This window comes from Protopterus annectens, chromosome 1.part1 (assembly GCF_019279795.1).
Source record: "Protopterus annectens isolate FY-2018-M chromosome 1.part1, PAN1.0, whole genome shotgun sequence".
Taxonomy (NCBI): Eukaryota; Metazoa; Chordata; order Ceratodontiformes; family Protopteridae; genus Protopterus; species Protopterus annectens.
Genome location: NC_056726.1, coordinates 731,544,630 through 731,562,643, shown reverse-complemented (window position 1 = coordinate 731,562,643; position 18,014 = coordinate 731,544,630). Strand labels below are relative to the sequence as shown.

Sequence of the window (18,014 nt, the reverse complement as noted above, 5' to 3'; positions counted from 1 at the left end):
CAGTATACATTTGTATCAGTAAAGCAAGTAGTCACAGACAAGTTAAAATTGCATTTTTCAACTGCTTTAGATATATTTGCATTGTTTAAAGTTGGCACATATTACTTTTTATACATGTATGGTCAATAAATAGAGCTCGAAATCAGTGATAGTCTGATTATGAGGTATTTTGAGACATTTCAGGCTATCTTTGTGGCTAGCACTGCGTATTTGACTAGATGCGAGTGCCTGTTTAATCTGCAAGCATTACTAAATAGTTAATACCCACATTATTTTACTTATAAAAGCTTCTTCTGATGACATGCTATAAATAAGAGAGTATTGACTCCCCTTTGAATAATTCTGCAATATGTGATCACAATACTTTTAAATTCTAATGCTCTTTGTTTTAATCTGTTTGCATAAACACAATACATATATTTCAAGCCATTAAATATTTGACTTAATTTTTAATATTCCATTTTTGGAGAAATTTGTGACATTTCCAAATGGTTTCCTGTAGGGCATTACAACAATACTGCTGTTATCCATATGGAGGAAATATCATTTTAGGAAATCAGTAGCTATTGTTTTGGTTTGCAAGTTTTCCTCCTGCTTAATGATGTGGGATTTATATTACACAAGGAATAATATTAGCTCACAAGGATAATAGAAATGCATATTAATATGCACATAATTCTTTATTAAACAATGATGAAGTAATAAATTGTAATTATGTAACCTCAAAAAAACCTAAGTCCTTCTCTGTTACATATACAGAGAAACTTACATTCCTAGGAAAATCTCTATAACTATTCTTTTGTACAAGCAAATATTTCTCTTTTGTGAATCATTAAAAGGGTATTCAATCTATATTTGTATTACTTAAATTTATGATGATTACAGCATTAGTAACTAACTGGTGTCAATAAAATAATTAATTCTAACAACAAAGTTTTGTGGCTAAGGAGGGAGAGATGGAATGCTTTAAATCTGAATATGCTTAGTTTGCACTGCAGACATAATTATTTAGATGTTGTTTTAGATAAAAAAAAAAATCTGCATGTAAGAAATAAATAGAGCATTCATTTCTAAAAATAGCTTTTACAAGAGTAGTTGCTCATCACTGAAATGAAATAAAATTCACATCATAGCCTCATATAATTTACCCTGTACTTCCTTAACTAAGCTGCATCTTTGGTGAAATTCATGATTAGTTTTTAGTGATAGGGCCTATATACAGGAATATTAATAAATTATATAAAAAAGAACATGTCAGCATTGCACACCTCAACAAAGTATCAGCTGCCCAAGTGTATCATGTAACACAGCTCTGTCCTGCCACAGCATTCAGAGTACAGCAAGACTCTCTGTACTTCATTCCAGTACAATGCAAAACAGGATGGCATTCACTTTCTCAGTCTGTCTGGCAAATCAAATCACTTGTGTTTAGAAGTGAATTTCATTAGAGCAAGTTAAGTGACATGCTGTGCAGTGTGACTGTGTGCCCCCTGACATGGGGAGGGAGCTGTCAGATTTGACAGATACTAACTGCTCTCTTTGTTTTTTTAAACAGATGGCAAATACTGTCACGTCAGCCTGCTGTGCAGTGCTTGCTGCAGTCGTGGTGGTGTACGCTCAAAAGCACGGCCTGCAGAGTAAGCCTTAATCTTTCATTCATTTGTTTTATCTCTGCCTGATAAATCTGGGGGTTTTGGTAGATCACACTGTGCTAAGTGCTGTTAGACTGACATGACTAGAGATAATCACCATGCTTTAGTTTATATCTGAGGATTAGAGCTGTTTATGACTGTGATGCATAAGGTTCAATGTTTTGATATTATTTTTGATGTCAACATGATTGGCTACAGTTGCAGGTTAATATCTGTTTAGTGCATTTTTATTTCTTTCAACTTGCTTGGTATGATTTGATTTTAGTATGTGGTTGAAAAAAAATCAGAGAACATTTTCCACTAGAGAAAATGTAGTAACTTTGTAATGTAAAAAGAATGCCCCCAAGTGCTTTTCTTTACAGCTTTCCAGATATTAACGGTTACTAGCAATTCATTTCACTTATAGTGCTCTACATAGAGAATACAAGCTTATCCGACTTGCTGAAAAATAAAGCATTCATAAACTCTGATACCTTCATATTAACTACAACTACAGTTTTGTTAGAACAATTTAAGGCTTCATTTCTGGCATCAAAAAAAAAAAATGACATTCTTGTATCTGTCCAAACATCCCATTATATATGGTATGACAGAAGACACCTGCTGGGTGGATTTTATGGAGTACCTCTAGAAGCTTAAAAAAAGGTGATCATTTGTTAAACTTTGACTGTAGATTTTTCCAAAAGTCTTCTTCATGAAATATGAACTGAACCACAATCTGTTTTCATCTTTTTCTCCAAGTTACAATATAAAACTTACGACTTTGGAACCTTTTTATAAGGGCCTGAAGTAACTGGCTTCCCAATTAATAAAGTTAGTAACTAAATGTTTAAATTCAACTTGTTTTTCACTACATTTTAATTTTATACAATTCTCTGATAATCTGAGAAGCACTGAATTAATTCTAATACTGCAACTGAAATACAGAATATACAATTCAGCAAGTTGGCAGTTGTATATCCTAGTTGCATTTGTCCTCTTAATTTAAATGTTTATGTAGTACATGGAGTATTGTGGTTACACTCCAATGTCACAAAAAAAGACAAACAAGTTTGGTGTTTCTGTAGTGGGAGACCAAATTTTATCGTTAAGCAGTCTTGCTTAAATTGCTAAGATCACTTAACACTCTAGGCAGTAAAACTTGCCAGTAGTAGCCAGAAGTTAAAAACAGATTTTTTCTGTCTGCTGTTTGTGCCAATAATCTTCACTGACTTTCTTTTCCTAATGGAAGACAATGTCACGTTGTCTTTTTGACAGCAATTGATAAGCACTTTAAGTCTTTAAAATCCATTGAAACACTTGGCATAATTTTCTTCTCTAACTACATGTATACATTGTAACTACATTGTATAAAATTAAGCCATCCCCACAAGAGGAGAAAACATACTTGATCTCATCATCACGAACATGGGAGCACAATGTTCAACACCGGAAGTATACCCCTCACTGGTGAGATCAGATCACAAACTAATCTCGCTAGAGGTCCTCATCCCACCCCCACCTGAAATAAAAAAGACCACAGTAAAGAACTTCTCGAAAGCCGACTTCACACTTCTAAAGACTAGTGTGGTCTCCTTTAAGGCCCCCGAGCCGGCGGAAAACAGTACTCAAGCCGCTGAATCACTTACAAATGCCTTCTACCAGCACCTGCAGGACTGCATGGATAAGGTAATCCCAAGCAAAACAAAGACTCTTTGTACCAAAGGCAAGCGTCCAGTCTGGTGGACCTCAGCCATAAACAAACTCTACAACAAAAGGAGGAAGCTACTACAAGATAGAGCAAAATCCTTAAAAGGTAAGACACCTTTGATCACTATAAGTAAAAAACTAAGAGCTCTCATAAAATCTTCCAAAGCTAATTTTGAGAGAAAAATAGCTAAAGACTCAAAAGACAATCATAAGGCCTTCTTTAGCTATGTTAGAAACCTGGGAGGAAACTCCCAGATATGCTCAGAACTAGTTCAAAATGATGTGAAGATTACTGATCCTACAGACATTGCCAACATACTGGCTGACAGGTTCAGTGCAAACTTCTCCCCCCCCCCAAAAGGAGAGATATCTATACCAAACGATTGCAGCCCCCCAAACATCTCTAACGCCCAAGTGAGAACTGCTCTCTCCAAGGCAAAAACACAGCATCCATGGGACCTGATGGTGTCCCCGGCTGTGTGCTCCACGAACTCAACGAGGAATTAAACCCACAGCTAGGACAGCTGTTTAATCATAGTCTCACCTCTGGATATGTACCCAGGAGTGGCGCACTGCAACTGTGGTCCCACTTCACAAAGGCGGTGCCTCCACCGACCCTGGAAATTACCGCCCATTAGCTTGACAAGCCTTATCTGCAAAGCCATGGAGAGGATCATAATGGACCTCATAAATAAAGACATAGGGAATTTGCAGACTTTGGATCCAACCCAGTTTGGCTTTGTCAAAGGCAGATCATGCCTTTTAAACTTGGTTGACTTTTGAAACAGTCACCAAAGCCATTGATGAGGGAAAGGCAGTCCATACAGCCTACCTCGATCTGGCGAAGGCCTTCGATACAATACCCCACTCGGGTATCATTGAAAAACTCATCAGCTTAAATGTTAACCCATACATCACAAGATGGGTTGCAAACTGGCTGAGTGACAGAACCCACAGGGTCAGAGTTGCTGGCGCCATGTCAGACTCAAAGCCTGTCACAAGTGGTGTCCCACAGGGCTCAGTCCTGGGCCCACTCTTGTTTGGCATCTACTTTTCCAAAGTACAAGCAAACACAGGAGGGTTATGGCTGACAAAGTTTGCAGATGACTGCAAACTGGGTGCCATAGTCGAAAACACATCTGACACAGATATCCTTCAGAAGGGTCTCACAGAAATGGATAACTGGTGCCAGAGCCATGGCCTAAAGTTAAATGCCAAAAAATGCATAGTCATACCCTTTGGGAAAAACAAGGTTACCCCTAGCTACCATATAGGTGGCAATCCACTGAGCACAGAAGAAGTTATCAGGGATCTGGGGACCCAGGTTGACAGTAGCCTGTCATTCGACACCCATGTAGCTAAAGTAGTTAGGAAGACCTTCTACATTGCCCACCTTATCATGAAGGGATTGACATCTAGATCAAGGGAGGTCATAGTCTCCCTATACTCATCACTCATTAGACCAATGATTGAGTACAATGCCCCATTCGGAATGTATCTGACCCGACACTTGCAGCAGCTGCAGAGGCCACAAAAGTTCCTCACCAAAAGGATAAAGGGTCTCAAAAATCTGTCCTATGCTGCCCGACTGAAAGAACTCCAGCTCTATTCAGTCGCTTACCGCTTGCTCAGAGGTGACCTTTGCCTGACATACAAGGCCATGTCAAACCCAGATTTGATGAATATGCTTCACCTCAAAAAATCTAGATCTGTCAGAGCCACAAGGGTGGGAGACTTAAACCTAGACACGGCTATTAATAGGATGTGCTGGAGGGATAGATTCATCACCCAAAGACTCCCTATGCTGTGGAACAAAATCCCGGTATATGTGAGGCAGAGCACCTCGCTGGCCTTGTTCAAGAGAAATCTTGACCAATGGATGGGAGATCGCAGATATACCCCAGGGATTACCTCAGTGTCACTGCTCGACAGAGGCACAGCAAAATAATGGGTATAGTTCCCCATACTAAAGGGGTGGCGTAAGCCACAAAACTATGGGCTAGGCTTGTAAATGCCCTCGGGCAGATAGCCTAGTATGAACCTATGAACCTATGAACTAGCAATACATGGAACAGATGAAGCTCCATGTTCTACAAGAAATTATGATTGGGTTTCTCCTCATAACCACATAGTATTTGTTCTTGACATGAATGCCAAAATTCACCTCTCGAGCTTTGCTCTCAAAGTAAATTTCTTTGCTTCCATGTTTTCAACACATGGCACTGTGATTATAATCAAGAGTCCTGCTCATAATCCTCTTGTGTTATTTTGTGTTTCATTGTTGAAGTCCAAAAGTAGAACTACCAATGTAAGACACAAATAAACCAAAATATAGTGGGCAGTATAAAGAAGTACTACAATCTTTAAGACAACCCTGAGGCAAAGTAAAAAAAAAAGAACAACAATTTTTTTGAAGAATTAAATGAAAGCGTTGCCAACTAGGGTTTGAGCAGTGGTATTTACATCACTTAATACATATTTTCAAACATCTTTATACAAAAGGTTCAAAGTAGTTCTAGGATAAATCTGTCACACGGTGTCAGTTGCATGCAAACATCCCTTCCAGAACCAGGCTGCAAAATAAAAGTCATTGCTGCAGGCTTCAGCTAGGCCTTCCTTTCAGCTCCTCAGTGTTCTACATCTGAACTCCCCTCAATCCAAATCCACAACAGGTCTCAGCTGGACCATCCAACATTAGGAACAACAATAATCCTGGCAGAGTTTATGATGTATCTCCATAGTGAACTCCAGAGTAAAGGAAACAATTTCTTCTTTTTCTGCTTCCATGTTATGACCCTGTATTCAGAATTCATTGGCAATCAATCATTCTATCAATGGAAAATACACTGACTGACTATGTTTTATGAGAATTTCAAAACAAAAGACACATTTAAAGGCAATGCTGCATTTTTACCAATAGTATGTCACAACTACCTCCTCAAACACAAAATCACTAGTTTTGGACTTATACAGATGGGTTACAAGACTTAGACCATCCATTACCATTCCTGTCAGCTAGCAAGAGTGAATGATTGCCAGTATACTAAAAGGTTTGTAGAAACAGTGACCAGTAGCATCATTTTATATTGCCATCCTCAAGATTACCCAAGCATTCCAATGAAACACGTTCACTTACTCTATTAAATAGTCTGCTAATCAAGTAGTATTTTAATGAAAAAAGTCCATTTCACAACCAAAAACTCTCTTTAAATGACTATTTTTTTCAGTATTATTTGACTACCTGCAGATATAGCCCACTGAGAATTTTCCATTTGGAAAATCATGAAATTATAATGTTCTTGGACTTACTTTTCATACCTCAGTATCAGAGTTAATTCCTTAGCAAAATCAGGAATCACTAACTAGTTCCTAACATAGTAGTCTTTTCAGCTTATTAAATTATCTATCTGCCTCAAGACACAATTGCAGTTTTGATAGTAAATTTTCTTTCAATGAGATCTGTTAAACATACCTCTCAACCTCTTAGAGTAAGAAATCTGGACAAAGCCTTAAATAAAAGTGGGGCAAAGGCCCAAAAATAGGGACAATTTTTAAATATTATTCTTACAAACATAGAAAGTTGATAGAATAACAAGTTGTAACATGAATTTTCTGAAGGGTATGAAGTCTGAAACTCAAATGCCCATCATTAATTTCTAACTTCAGTCTTTAATAACGTGCCACTAATTTGCCAGAAAACCACAATTTTATGAAAAACGGACTCAAAATATGAGGCAAAAATCTGTGCATTCTGCAAAAATCTGTACAGTTGAGAGGTATGCTGTCAAAGCACAGGCAACAGTTGCAAATTTAGATACTCATTGTCTGTAGTATCCAGTTATTTCAAGGAAAGCATTTTGGTAGTGGGTACAGCCATTTTTATAGTCTCTAGCTTCGCTAGCAGTGGCATTTCACATTTCTTCCTTTTAGGTATCCAAATGGCATGGCTTCTACAAGGCATCATTTACACTTTTGGCAATCATTAGTCCCACTCCCCTGTATGTGTGACTACATCATTTATGTATGCAGCAGAGTATCAAGAGTATTGCTTTTGTATTTTATCTGTCATTCTTTAAGCCACAGAGAGTATTCCTATCTAGCTCATCTTTAGTTCTCATTATAATTTTTTTTGCTCTATGGGTCCTTACCTAAGTGCCTTTTAATACTTTTTCCCTATTATTTCTGTAATAACACATTTTATAATTATATGTGGGTATCTATAGATATTATTATTATTATTATTATTATTATTATTATTATTATTATTATTTTTACTTCAGAGTTTTCTGTCAGTTCACCTTCAAATGCTATGCTGTCACCTTCTAATTACTGATTTCTATTGATTTATCTTGGGGATGAGTTTCAGGTAACATTGAGGATCCTTTTTACCATCCAACTGCAAGCACATCCACATTCTACACAGTTCTGAATATCATAAGCAAATGGATGGTGAGGCAGAAACTGAAATGATGGCTTGAGATTTTAGCATTATGCTACTTCTGGAAAAAGACTGATATACTTGGGAAATATATAAGAAAATAAAGCCAAATTATGGGGAAAGTTATTGAGGGGAGGTGGGAAGTTATATGGAGAGAAAATAATTTTTACAAATGTGAATGCATACTTACAAGAAATAGTACAATTCAAGCAAGCAAAGTACATTGGAGGAGAGAGTATGGTAAAAGGAAATATAGATCAGTCCTAGGAAATATCCTGTCATGCTTTAGTGTTGCCTGAGGTGAGAGTAAGTGAATGACAATTAAAAGGACGCATGGAGGATTGATGGTGGGCAAGTTACTAGGGGAGTGTATGAAAAGAATAAGAGGTAATGGACTAATTCATGTTTGCAGTGATAAAGTTAAAAGTGCCTGCAGATTGAAAAATATGAGTGGACTGAGACAAAAGTTGCATTAGAGATAGGTTAATGGGGGACAGAAAAGGTAAAGAATGGAAGATGGCTTACTGATTACTAAGAAGGCATTATGAGTTGGGAAAAAGATGAGAATGGACAATAGTTGAAAAGAGAATATAAAAGACCACCTTCTGAGACTGAGGAGGTAGCGATAACTTAGCTAGATGCAAAAAAGTTATAATGAATGGATTATTTGGTAGTTTGGGGGGAAGTGATGAGCAAGTATCTGGGAAAAAGTTTAAGGGAGTTAAAATAAGAATTATTAAAGGAAATTAATCAAGAAGATAGGCTCCTGGAATATAGTGAAGTAGAGAAAAGATGGGTTTATTGAGATTCATGCAAGCTTACAATAAGTGGGAGACAGAAAAGAGGTTTCAAAGAGGGAAAAGTGATATGTAGGGATATGCTAGAGAGTCTTGTCATAAAGGATAACATAAAAACGTTGTCCATGACATGAAGAGAGGAAAGGTAAAAGTCCAGATGGATAAGCACATGAGTTCTGTAAAAGAGGCAAGAGAGAAGGAGAGAGATGATTGAGTATTGATGGAAATGTACTAAAGAGCAGGAAAGGAAGATCTCACCGATGATGACCTTAGCCATAGATTTACCACATAAAAGGGATATGTTGGCAGATATGGGAAATACATGCATAGTTTCCTAATTAGCACATGAATATAACATTTATGAAAAATGTTGCAGCACCAAGATAAGATACAGTTCCTTGAAGAATTGCATACATTGAGCAGATTTTATACACAAAGATGCAAAGAAGTCTTGTGGATAGAGATTATTAGAATCATGGAAATATGAAAAGAAAATATTTGGTCTTATTTATAACGTTAGGCAAACTGAGTATGTAAAATGATGAAAACCAACAGATAACTAGTGTGACTGTTAATGAAATGGTATATCTGTTTGTAATAAAAATTATATATTAACACAAAATGAAAGCAAAAAAGAGAATGTTTTCAGTGAGCAAGTTACTGTTCTTACACTACTATAGGTAACCATTATTTATGAAGTTTTCAAAGCTAAGTTCACATAGGGCTGACATATTATGCGTACTGCTTTTAATTCAGCTTGGATCATGAGGAAATTGATGCTTGTCCCCCACAAAACACACACATGTATACACACACACACACACACACACACACACACACACACACACACACACACACACACACGTACACACACATACACACATACTTTACACCTTATACTTTTAATGTAGGTTCATAGGTTCATAGATGTGTGCTAGGCTAATGGCCCTGGAGCCTTTACAAGCCTAGCACATAGATTTGCCCTAGCCTGACATTAGATCCCAATGAATCTATCAAGTAGCACCACTGGAGTGATCCCTCTGGTGATCTTTCTATTACCCATCCACTCACCAAAATTTATCTTGAAGAGGGACAGCAATGTGCTCTGCTTGACATGTATGGGAAGTCAATTCCAGAGCATGGGCAGTCTCTGGATGAGGAACTTGTCCCTCCAGCATGTTCTTTTGATTGTGGTAATGAAGTTGAGGTCTCTGGAGCATGTGATGGATTGGGATTTCTTTATATGTAGCATTTCTAACAGAGCTGGGTCAGACATGGCTTTGTATGTCAAGCATAGATCACCCCTAAGTAGGTGATATGAGACAAAGAATAGCTGGAGTCTTTTCAGTCTGTCCATGTAGGACATGTGTTTAATGCCTAGGATCCTCTTCATGAGGTACTTCTGTGGTGTCTCCAGCTATTGCAGGTGTCTAGTGAGGTACTTGCCAAATAAGACATTATACTCAATCACTGGTCTAATGAGGGAAGAGTAGAGAGAGATGATGACCTCTTTCTTCCTGAATGCAAAACCGTTGGTAATGAGATGTGCCACATAGAAGGACTTTCTGACCACAGTGGCAATGTGGTAGTTGAAGGAGAGGCTGCTGTCAACCTGCGTCCACAGATCTCTTATAATGCCTTCAGTATTGAGTGGGCTCCCATCAATGTGGTAATTAGTGGGAACTGAGTTTTTTTCCAAAGGTGATGACAACACATTTTTGGCATTAAGCTTAAGGCCATAGTTTCAACATCAGTCATTGGTCTCAGTGAGGCCTTTCTGTAGGATGTTTGCATCACTTGGGGAGTTAATAATGGCTCCCAGCTTGCAGTCATCTGTGAACTTGGTCAGCCAGAGTCTCTTTGTTTTGGCCTGGACTTTTGAGAAGTAGATGCCGAACAGGAGAGGACCCTGGACCGATCCCTGTGGGACTCCACTTGTGACTGGTCAGCAGTCTGACTTGGTCTCTACTACTTTCACACTGTGAGCCAATTTGAAACCCACCTATTGATATAGGGGTTGATGCCTAGTTAGGTGACTTTATCAATAATTCCCAAGTGAGGAATAGTATCAAAGGCCTTGGCCAAATCGAGGTAGGCTGTATGCACTGCCTTACCCTCATCCACAGCTCTGGTGACTGACTCAAAGAACTCAACCAGGTTGAGCAGGCATGATTTCCATTTCACAAAGTCAAATTGCGTTGGGTATAGAGTTTGGAGATTTCCTATATCTTTGTTAACCAGGTCCATGATGATGCACTCCATAGCATTACATATAAGACTCATCAGGCTAATGGGGCTATAATTCCTAAGGTCTGTAGTTGCTCCCCTTTATGGAGAGGGATAACTGTAGGAGCGAGCCATTCGGTAGGGACAAAGCCTGATGTGAGGCTGTGACTGAGCAGGGCACACAGATGTGGTACCAGTTTGCTTTGTAGTTCATGTAAAACACAGCCAGTGATTTTATTGGGTCCCATAGAAGCTGTATTCTTGACCTTGGACAATGCAGCTTTAACCTTTGCTACAGTAATGCTGGGTGCCTGGCATTCTTTTGGTATTCTGATTGGTCCTTTGGGGGGAGAAAGGGGTAAAGTTGGAACTGAATCTGTTGGTCAGTATGTTGGCAATATCTGTTGGCTCAATACAGGTGGTAGCATTGTACAGTACCTCAGCAAATCTGGGTATTGCAGTGGAGGTTATTGATATAACAGTAGAAGGCTTTTTGATTGTTTTCAGTGCCTGCCGCAATTCTGCCTTCGTAGCTGGCTTTAGAGGATTTGATGAGGGATCTCAACTCTTTGTTGAAGCTACTAACAGACTTTACCTTTTTCTGCAACAGTTTCTTCCTTCTGTTGTAGAGTATATTAATGGCAAGGGACCACCAGATTGGCTTCGTTTTTTGGGGGAGAACATCTTGGTTCTGTTGGGTATGGCTAGTTTCATGCATTTATGTACGTGTTCGTACAGTGCATTGGCATATGATTCGGCAGTCATGAAGCTATTTTCCATTGGCATGGGTGCTGTGTATTTAGCCACCTCTGTTTAGGAGCCCAGAGTCAGCTTTGGAGAGGTTTTTCAAGGTGGTTACCTTTACGGGGGGGGGGGGGGAGATCTGAATTTCCATAGTGATTTGTTTATGGTCAAATCTGACCAGGGAGGGAATGACTACTGGTGTAGAGCAATGGTCTCCCATGTTAGTAATAACCAGGTCAAGGATGTTGTTTCTTCTAGTGTGGGTCAGAATGAGCTGGTCCAGGGCGTTGGAAATGATGAATTCCAGGAAGCTTTGGGCTAGTGTATTGGTGCTTGAGTAGTTCTCCCAGTTGATGGAGGAGTAGTTGAAGTCTCCTAGTATGAGAGTGTTGTGTTGGAACTTAATAGATTCCAGGTTGCTTAGGAATGTGGGCTGAGAGTCTAGGGACATGGTTAGGGAACAATAACAGGCTATGACCTGGATCACCATCTTACCCAATGTTCGTTGTACCTGAAGTATCTCAGATGTGTTATGCTGGGCTACTAGTCTGGAGGTGTGCATATCCTTTATGAATATGGAGACACCACTACCTTTGGAGCTAAGGTCCTTATTTCAGGGCTGAAATGTGTGGAATGAGTTATAGCCTGGTAGTGCAGGGGTGATTTCTGCTGCTTTAAACCAGGTCTCCATTATAGCACAGATGTCGATGTTCTCCTTTTTGAGAAGTGCTTTCTAGCGAGTGTATCTTGAGATTTAGATTTCTAGCATTGAGCAGCATGACCCTCAGATTGCATTAATTTATAGTTGTTACAGTGGTAATTTGGTCTTTGGAATACCTCCTAAAAAAGGCACTATAGGGGTGGCAAGAACCTTAGCCACTACCCAGAAACCCAAGGGGGACAGATGCAGCCCCTCTCTGGCAAAGCATCAAGCTCTGTCAATCATGTCATCCCAAGCAGACAGATACTGAATCCCCTTAGAATGACACCAGAAAACTAGCCAATTGTTGAAGTCAATCATTTTTTGTTTGTACTGCGGTATCATTCTGGGTGATGGTTGGATATTGCTCAGGGCTAGAGTCATACCTGCCTTGACCACATAATCCAAGAACTCCACCATGTCTCTTTTCATGTAGTCCAGGGAGGTACATGCCAGGTCATTCACATCCACATGGACAATGACAGAGTCATTCTTGTACTTGTTGTGGAGTGACCTGAGTGCATATGTTATGTGTCGGATTTTGGCACCTGATAGACAGCTGACCGTTACCTTCTCCTTATTCAACCTAGTGAGTGGGACATCTGTGTGCCTCACTATTGAGTCACCTATGATTAGTGTATTGGGCAAGGTGTTTAGACTTAGGGTCTTAGGTTGAGGGGCACACTGTGTAAGTGAGCTATGTGTCTTGTGGTTTGTACTGTGTTGTGGTGGTTGAGTGCATTTCTGTCTTGGAGGTCTCTGCTGTTTGGGTAAATTTCTATTGAGAGCCTCCACAAAGGTGGGTGTGTAGTTTGTGAGTTTATGTAAAAGACGTGATGGTGGGTGTTCTGGAGGGCTATGTGTTCCATGTGGTGCTGTGCAGGTGTTGACCTTCTCCTCTTGACCAGCTAGTCCGGTCTTGGCTGGAGAGTGCATAGCTTCCAATTTGGTGATATAAGTGCATCTCTCACAAGTCTGAGTGTGGGGAGGTAAGAGGAGAGGGTTGTCTGTGTACACGAGGATGTTGCTACACTACCTCAGAATGCCCAAGTGCACCAGGATAATATGAGAAAGCAAAGGGGAATTGTCCTTTAATCATGCCAGGAGGAGTGGTCATAACTACTATGTACTGGAGCTATTTCCGTGAAGAACAACTAGTGGTGATGGTACTTAGGTGTGCTACAATAATTGCTACAAAAACCTGTTGAAGTGCAAAACGATTAAGCTATTAGAAGTGCAAGACAGAAAGAACTAGCAAGATTCAAGGGAAAAACTGAAGAGCAGACTTTCTGGCACCAGTAATAGCTTACCTCAGCTCGGCACCACTAGGCAGAGCTTAAACAAGCGTAAACCCATGCAAACATGGGCTTTTAAACCAGAAAGTTGAAAGGGATGGAAAAACTGCCCAAATGGCCAATAAAGTACAATTTCTGGGCGAGAAACCACTCCTCTTGTGGTAGATAGGCTACCTAGTGCTTACCACTCCCACTGATAAGCTAGAAGGCTTCCCTCCAACACAGAAAGGCTTGTGATAGAGAAGGTGTAATAATACCCACAGAATAATGTACAGGGTTATTGCACTGAAAATTGATTAGTTAAAACCCTTAGGAAGCAGAAGGACTTCTTATTTTAGTTTATTTTGCCATTATTACGGGGAAAGTCTGACTGTGTTAGTAAATCCGTTGTAACAGATGCTTTGGGAGTACATCTCCAGATAAATGTTATAAGGTGTTATAGTAATATTACAAACAAACATACATTAGAAATACATAACAATTTAGCAAACTTGTGCACAAGTTCTTACATAGTAAATATGGGTGTATCTGTCATTATGATTCAGACAGAGTAAAATAGTGCTGACAAGTGCCCCTTTTTCATTATGCAAGAAGTAGAGTGAAGTTGGGTTTGATCGATGCACTAGTAAGAAAGTGAAAAGCAGGAAAAGTGATTGGATTGGGGAAAATCATAGCTGGATTAGCCTGCGGTCATACATGAGCAAAGCCATTTATTTGTTAGATGAAGCTTGAGTCATGAGTTAAATTACATGATGTTTGCTATCGATCCAATGGGTAAAGGTATAGCACTCCATAGTCTGACTGTAGTACAAGCATCCAAAGGGATGCCTGCATTATTTTGTGATTTGGCTATACTGAGTAAATATTTATCTTGGGACCTTAGTACTCTATTTGGGATGTAGAGTTTAGTTTAAGACATTTGTCAGAGATGGGCAGACTTCAAGTTTGTACATTAACTTCTGAGCCATAGTAAGTTGTCTTACAGACTGAAGGTCTAGCTCTTTAAGGACTTGACAGTGGTGATTTTAGGCAAATTCACCAGTTTTATTATAGCACTGTGGCAACTTAGCACTGAGGTTTAACATTCATGAGGACCAGGGCAGCATATAGCAGAGATGGCAGTAGCAGTGTTTAAGCTATTTTTTTTTTTGCAACATGAGCAAGAAAAGCTTTAGTTCTATAGAGTGAGACTGATTTTTGATATTTTTTGTATTAGTTATGATATATGGTAATCGAATTTCATCTGTTCATTAATAATGACACCCAGCAGTTTGGTTTATATTACTGGTTCAATAGCTGTGTTATTCCCAGAATTGACAGAGGTAATAGTTGAGGTGGGATTGTGTGCCAATAACTTTATTATTGTGAAAAGTAATAATTTGTTTTTTTGTTGATTTGTTTTTTGGAAGTTTTCAAGTGATTGTGCATTTTTCAACTACCTTTCAATAGAGGTAAAGGACTGTTGAGTGAAGACTCGGAGTTCAAGGATTATGTATGCAGAGCAGATCAGTGTAGAGTTATCAGCATATTGAACTAAGCTGGCTTGACAGAAATGTGGTCATCATTGAGGAAGATATTAAAGAGTAGTGGTCATTGTATAGATCCCTGGGGACCCCAATAAACCTAGGGAGAAAAGAGAACTGCTTGTTCCATATTAGATAGCTGCAGAACCAGTGACGTGATGAGTGGGCAGACCCTATAGCATCTAACTTGTGCAGGAATTTCTGATGATATACTGTGCCAAAGGCATTGGAAGGAACTAGAAACAGGCTGGAGACTAAGGTTTCTTTCATTTGTGTAAGTGTTCGTATTATTGACAAAATGTAGTAGAAAAGTTTTAATGTGGGCAGAAACCATTCTGGCTGACAGACAAGAGTTGATTGTCTAATAAGTGTTTCAACAGTTGTTTGCTTATGTATTTTTCAAATGTTCATAGGCTCATATGAGGTTACTAGGCTAGGGGCCCTATAGCCTTTACAACCCTAGCAATGTTAATCCCGAGTTGCCCCATCTGTCCTTATTAAGTGACTATATCTGGCAGAGCTAGTCTATGATCAACACCAACTCCCCCATCCATGAGGAACATAGGTGCCACCCCTGGGGTGAATTTATGGTCTCCCATCCATTTGTCCAGATTGCACTTGAATAGGGTCTTTGAGAAGCTCTGCTTCATGTGAATTGGAAGTTTGTTCCAGTTGACAGCAGTCTCTGGGAAACATATTTATCCCTCAAGCATGTTCTGTTAATGTGTCATGCTAGGTTAAGATCTGTAGAGCGAGTGACTCTTGGACCTTTAAACTTGTATATGTGAAGCATATCCATCAGGGCATGGTCAGAGACTGCACTGTAGGCCAGGCACAAGTCCCCTTTCAGTAGCCTATATGATACAGAGTACAGTGATAGGGCTTTTAGTCTATTCACATACATCATGGATTGGAGGCCCTGTATTTTCTTAGTGAGGAAAAGCTGTAATCTCTCCAGCTACTGCAGGTGTCTATTGAGGTACATGCAAAAGGGAGCTTTATATTCTATTAGTGGTCTGACAAGGGTCAAATATGGTGGAGCTATAACATCATTATACGTGGATGTGATGCACTTACTTATGAGGTGTGCAACACAGAATGCTCTCCTTACCGCAGATGAAACTTGTGGTTGAAGTTCAGATTGCTATCTACCCATGTTCCTAGGTCTCGCACCACTGGGTTTGAGCTTAGGAGGGTGTTGTCAGTACTGTGGTTAGTGGGAAATTCTACTTTGCAAAAGGAAATAATAATGTGCTTTTTTGCATTTAGTTTTAGATTGTGGCTTTTGCACCAGTCATTTGTCTGTTTTAGCCCTTCCTGTAGTATGTTAATATCACTGGGGGACACAGTAATTGCATTCAATTTGCAATCATCAGCAAACTTGTTAAGCCAAAGGCCATTTAATTTAGCCTAGACTTCTGAGAAGTAGATAATCAATGGTAAAGGACCCAGTACAGAACCTTGTGGTATGCCACTAGTGAAGGGTCTACTGGTAGAGGTAGAGTCACCAACTTCGACAGTGTGTGTACTGTCTGTGAGCTAATTGCCTACCCATCTAGTGTTGTAAGGATTAATCCCTAACTGAGAAAGTTTTTTCAATGATACCTTAGTGGGAAATTGTGTCAAAGTCTTAGGCAGGTCAGGATAGGTGGTATGCACCATCTTAACTTCATCAAGGGCTTTTATGACTTTCTTGAAGATGTCCACCATGTTTAGTAGATGTCCACCAGGTTTAATAAACATAATCTACTCTTAACAAAGCCAAATTGGGTTGGTTCTAGAATATGAAGGTCACCCATGTCCTTATTGATAAGGTCCATGATTATTCCATCCATAGCTATTCAGATGACACTGGTTTGGTCTATAGTTCCCAGGGTCTGTTGATGCCCCCCCCCTCCTTTGTGCAATGGGATTACTGTTGCTGTTCTCCACTCCACTGGAATAAAGCCAGTTTTCAGGCTATGGTTAAAGAAAGAGCTAAGTGTGTCTACTAGGTCCTGTTTTAGATTGCTTAAAAAGCATCCTGGGATGTTATCTCGTCCCACTGAGGTCTAGTTTTTGGACTTGGAGAGTGCAGATAAGACATGATCTCTAGAGATACAAAGTAGAGGACTGGTGTTGGGTATGCTTTGGGGTATTGCTGGCGGGGGGGCCAAATTGGTGAAGTCAACTAACAGGTTGGTGATTTCTTCCAGTGCAGTATGAGCGGTGCCATCTATTATTACCAGTTCTGCACAAAGCTGAGAATTCCCTTTTAGGTTTCAGATGTAATTAAAGAATGCCTTATGATTATCTTTAGCTAGAGATGCTAGTTTAGATTCATACTTAGTTTTAGAGGATTTCACAAGATTTCTGATTTGCTACTTCAATCTGAGGAGGAAATTCTTCCTCTACTGAGTTGCTGAGTCAGTTCTCTCTTATTCTTATACATCAGTTTCTTATTATTATTATTTAACCTGCTTATACTTGAGGTCCACCAGGGTGGCTTGTTTTTTTCAGGAGGACCTGTTTTTTATCTGGTCAGGTACATGTCTATATGGCTGCTTCATACAGGGCATCTGAGCACACCTCTGCATAGGAGTCATTGTTATCTGTGAGAGCAGAGCATATGAACCTTTTATAGCATTGCTTAATAGTCTGAAGTTAGCTTCATTTTTTTTTTCTTTTTTGCTCCTCTGGGGATGTCAGATCCAATGGTTACTTCAAATGAGACAGTTTTATGATCAGATCTTAACAGGGAAGGCATCACATGGGGGGAGTACAGTGACTCAACTTGTTGGTGAGTGCTATGTCTAAGATATTTGAGTCCCTTGTAAGGGTGCAGGCTATCTGTTCCAGAGCATGTGACGTAACAAAGTCCAGGAATCTCTGAGAGAGCATGTTGCACTCAAATATGTCACCCAATTGATGGAAGGAGAGTTGAAATCACCTACGACTAAGGTGCTGGGCT

The 18,014-nt window shown here is 39.5% G+C and overlaps 1 protein-coding gene across 2 annotated transcripts in view; it reads left to right on the top strand.

Moving 5' to 3' along the window:
* CNTFR (ciliary neurotrophic factor receptor) overlaps positions 1–18,014 on the top strand; it is a 2,564,731-nt gene that overhangs the window by 1,084,734 nt on the left and 1,461,983 nt on the right. For both annotated transcript variants that reach the window (XM_044077809.1, XM_044077802.1), the window contains one exon: positions 1,556–1,637. In XM_044077809.1, coding sequence (XP_043933744.1) covers positions 1,556–1,637 — 82 coding nt within the window. The remainder of the gene's footprint in view (positions 1–1,555; positions 1,638–18,014) is intronic.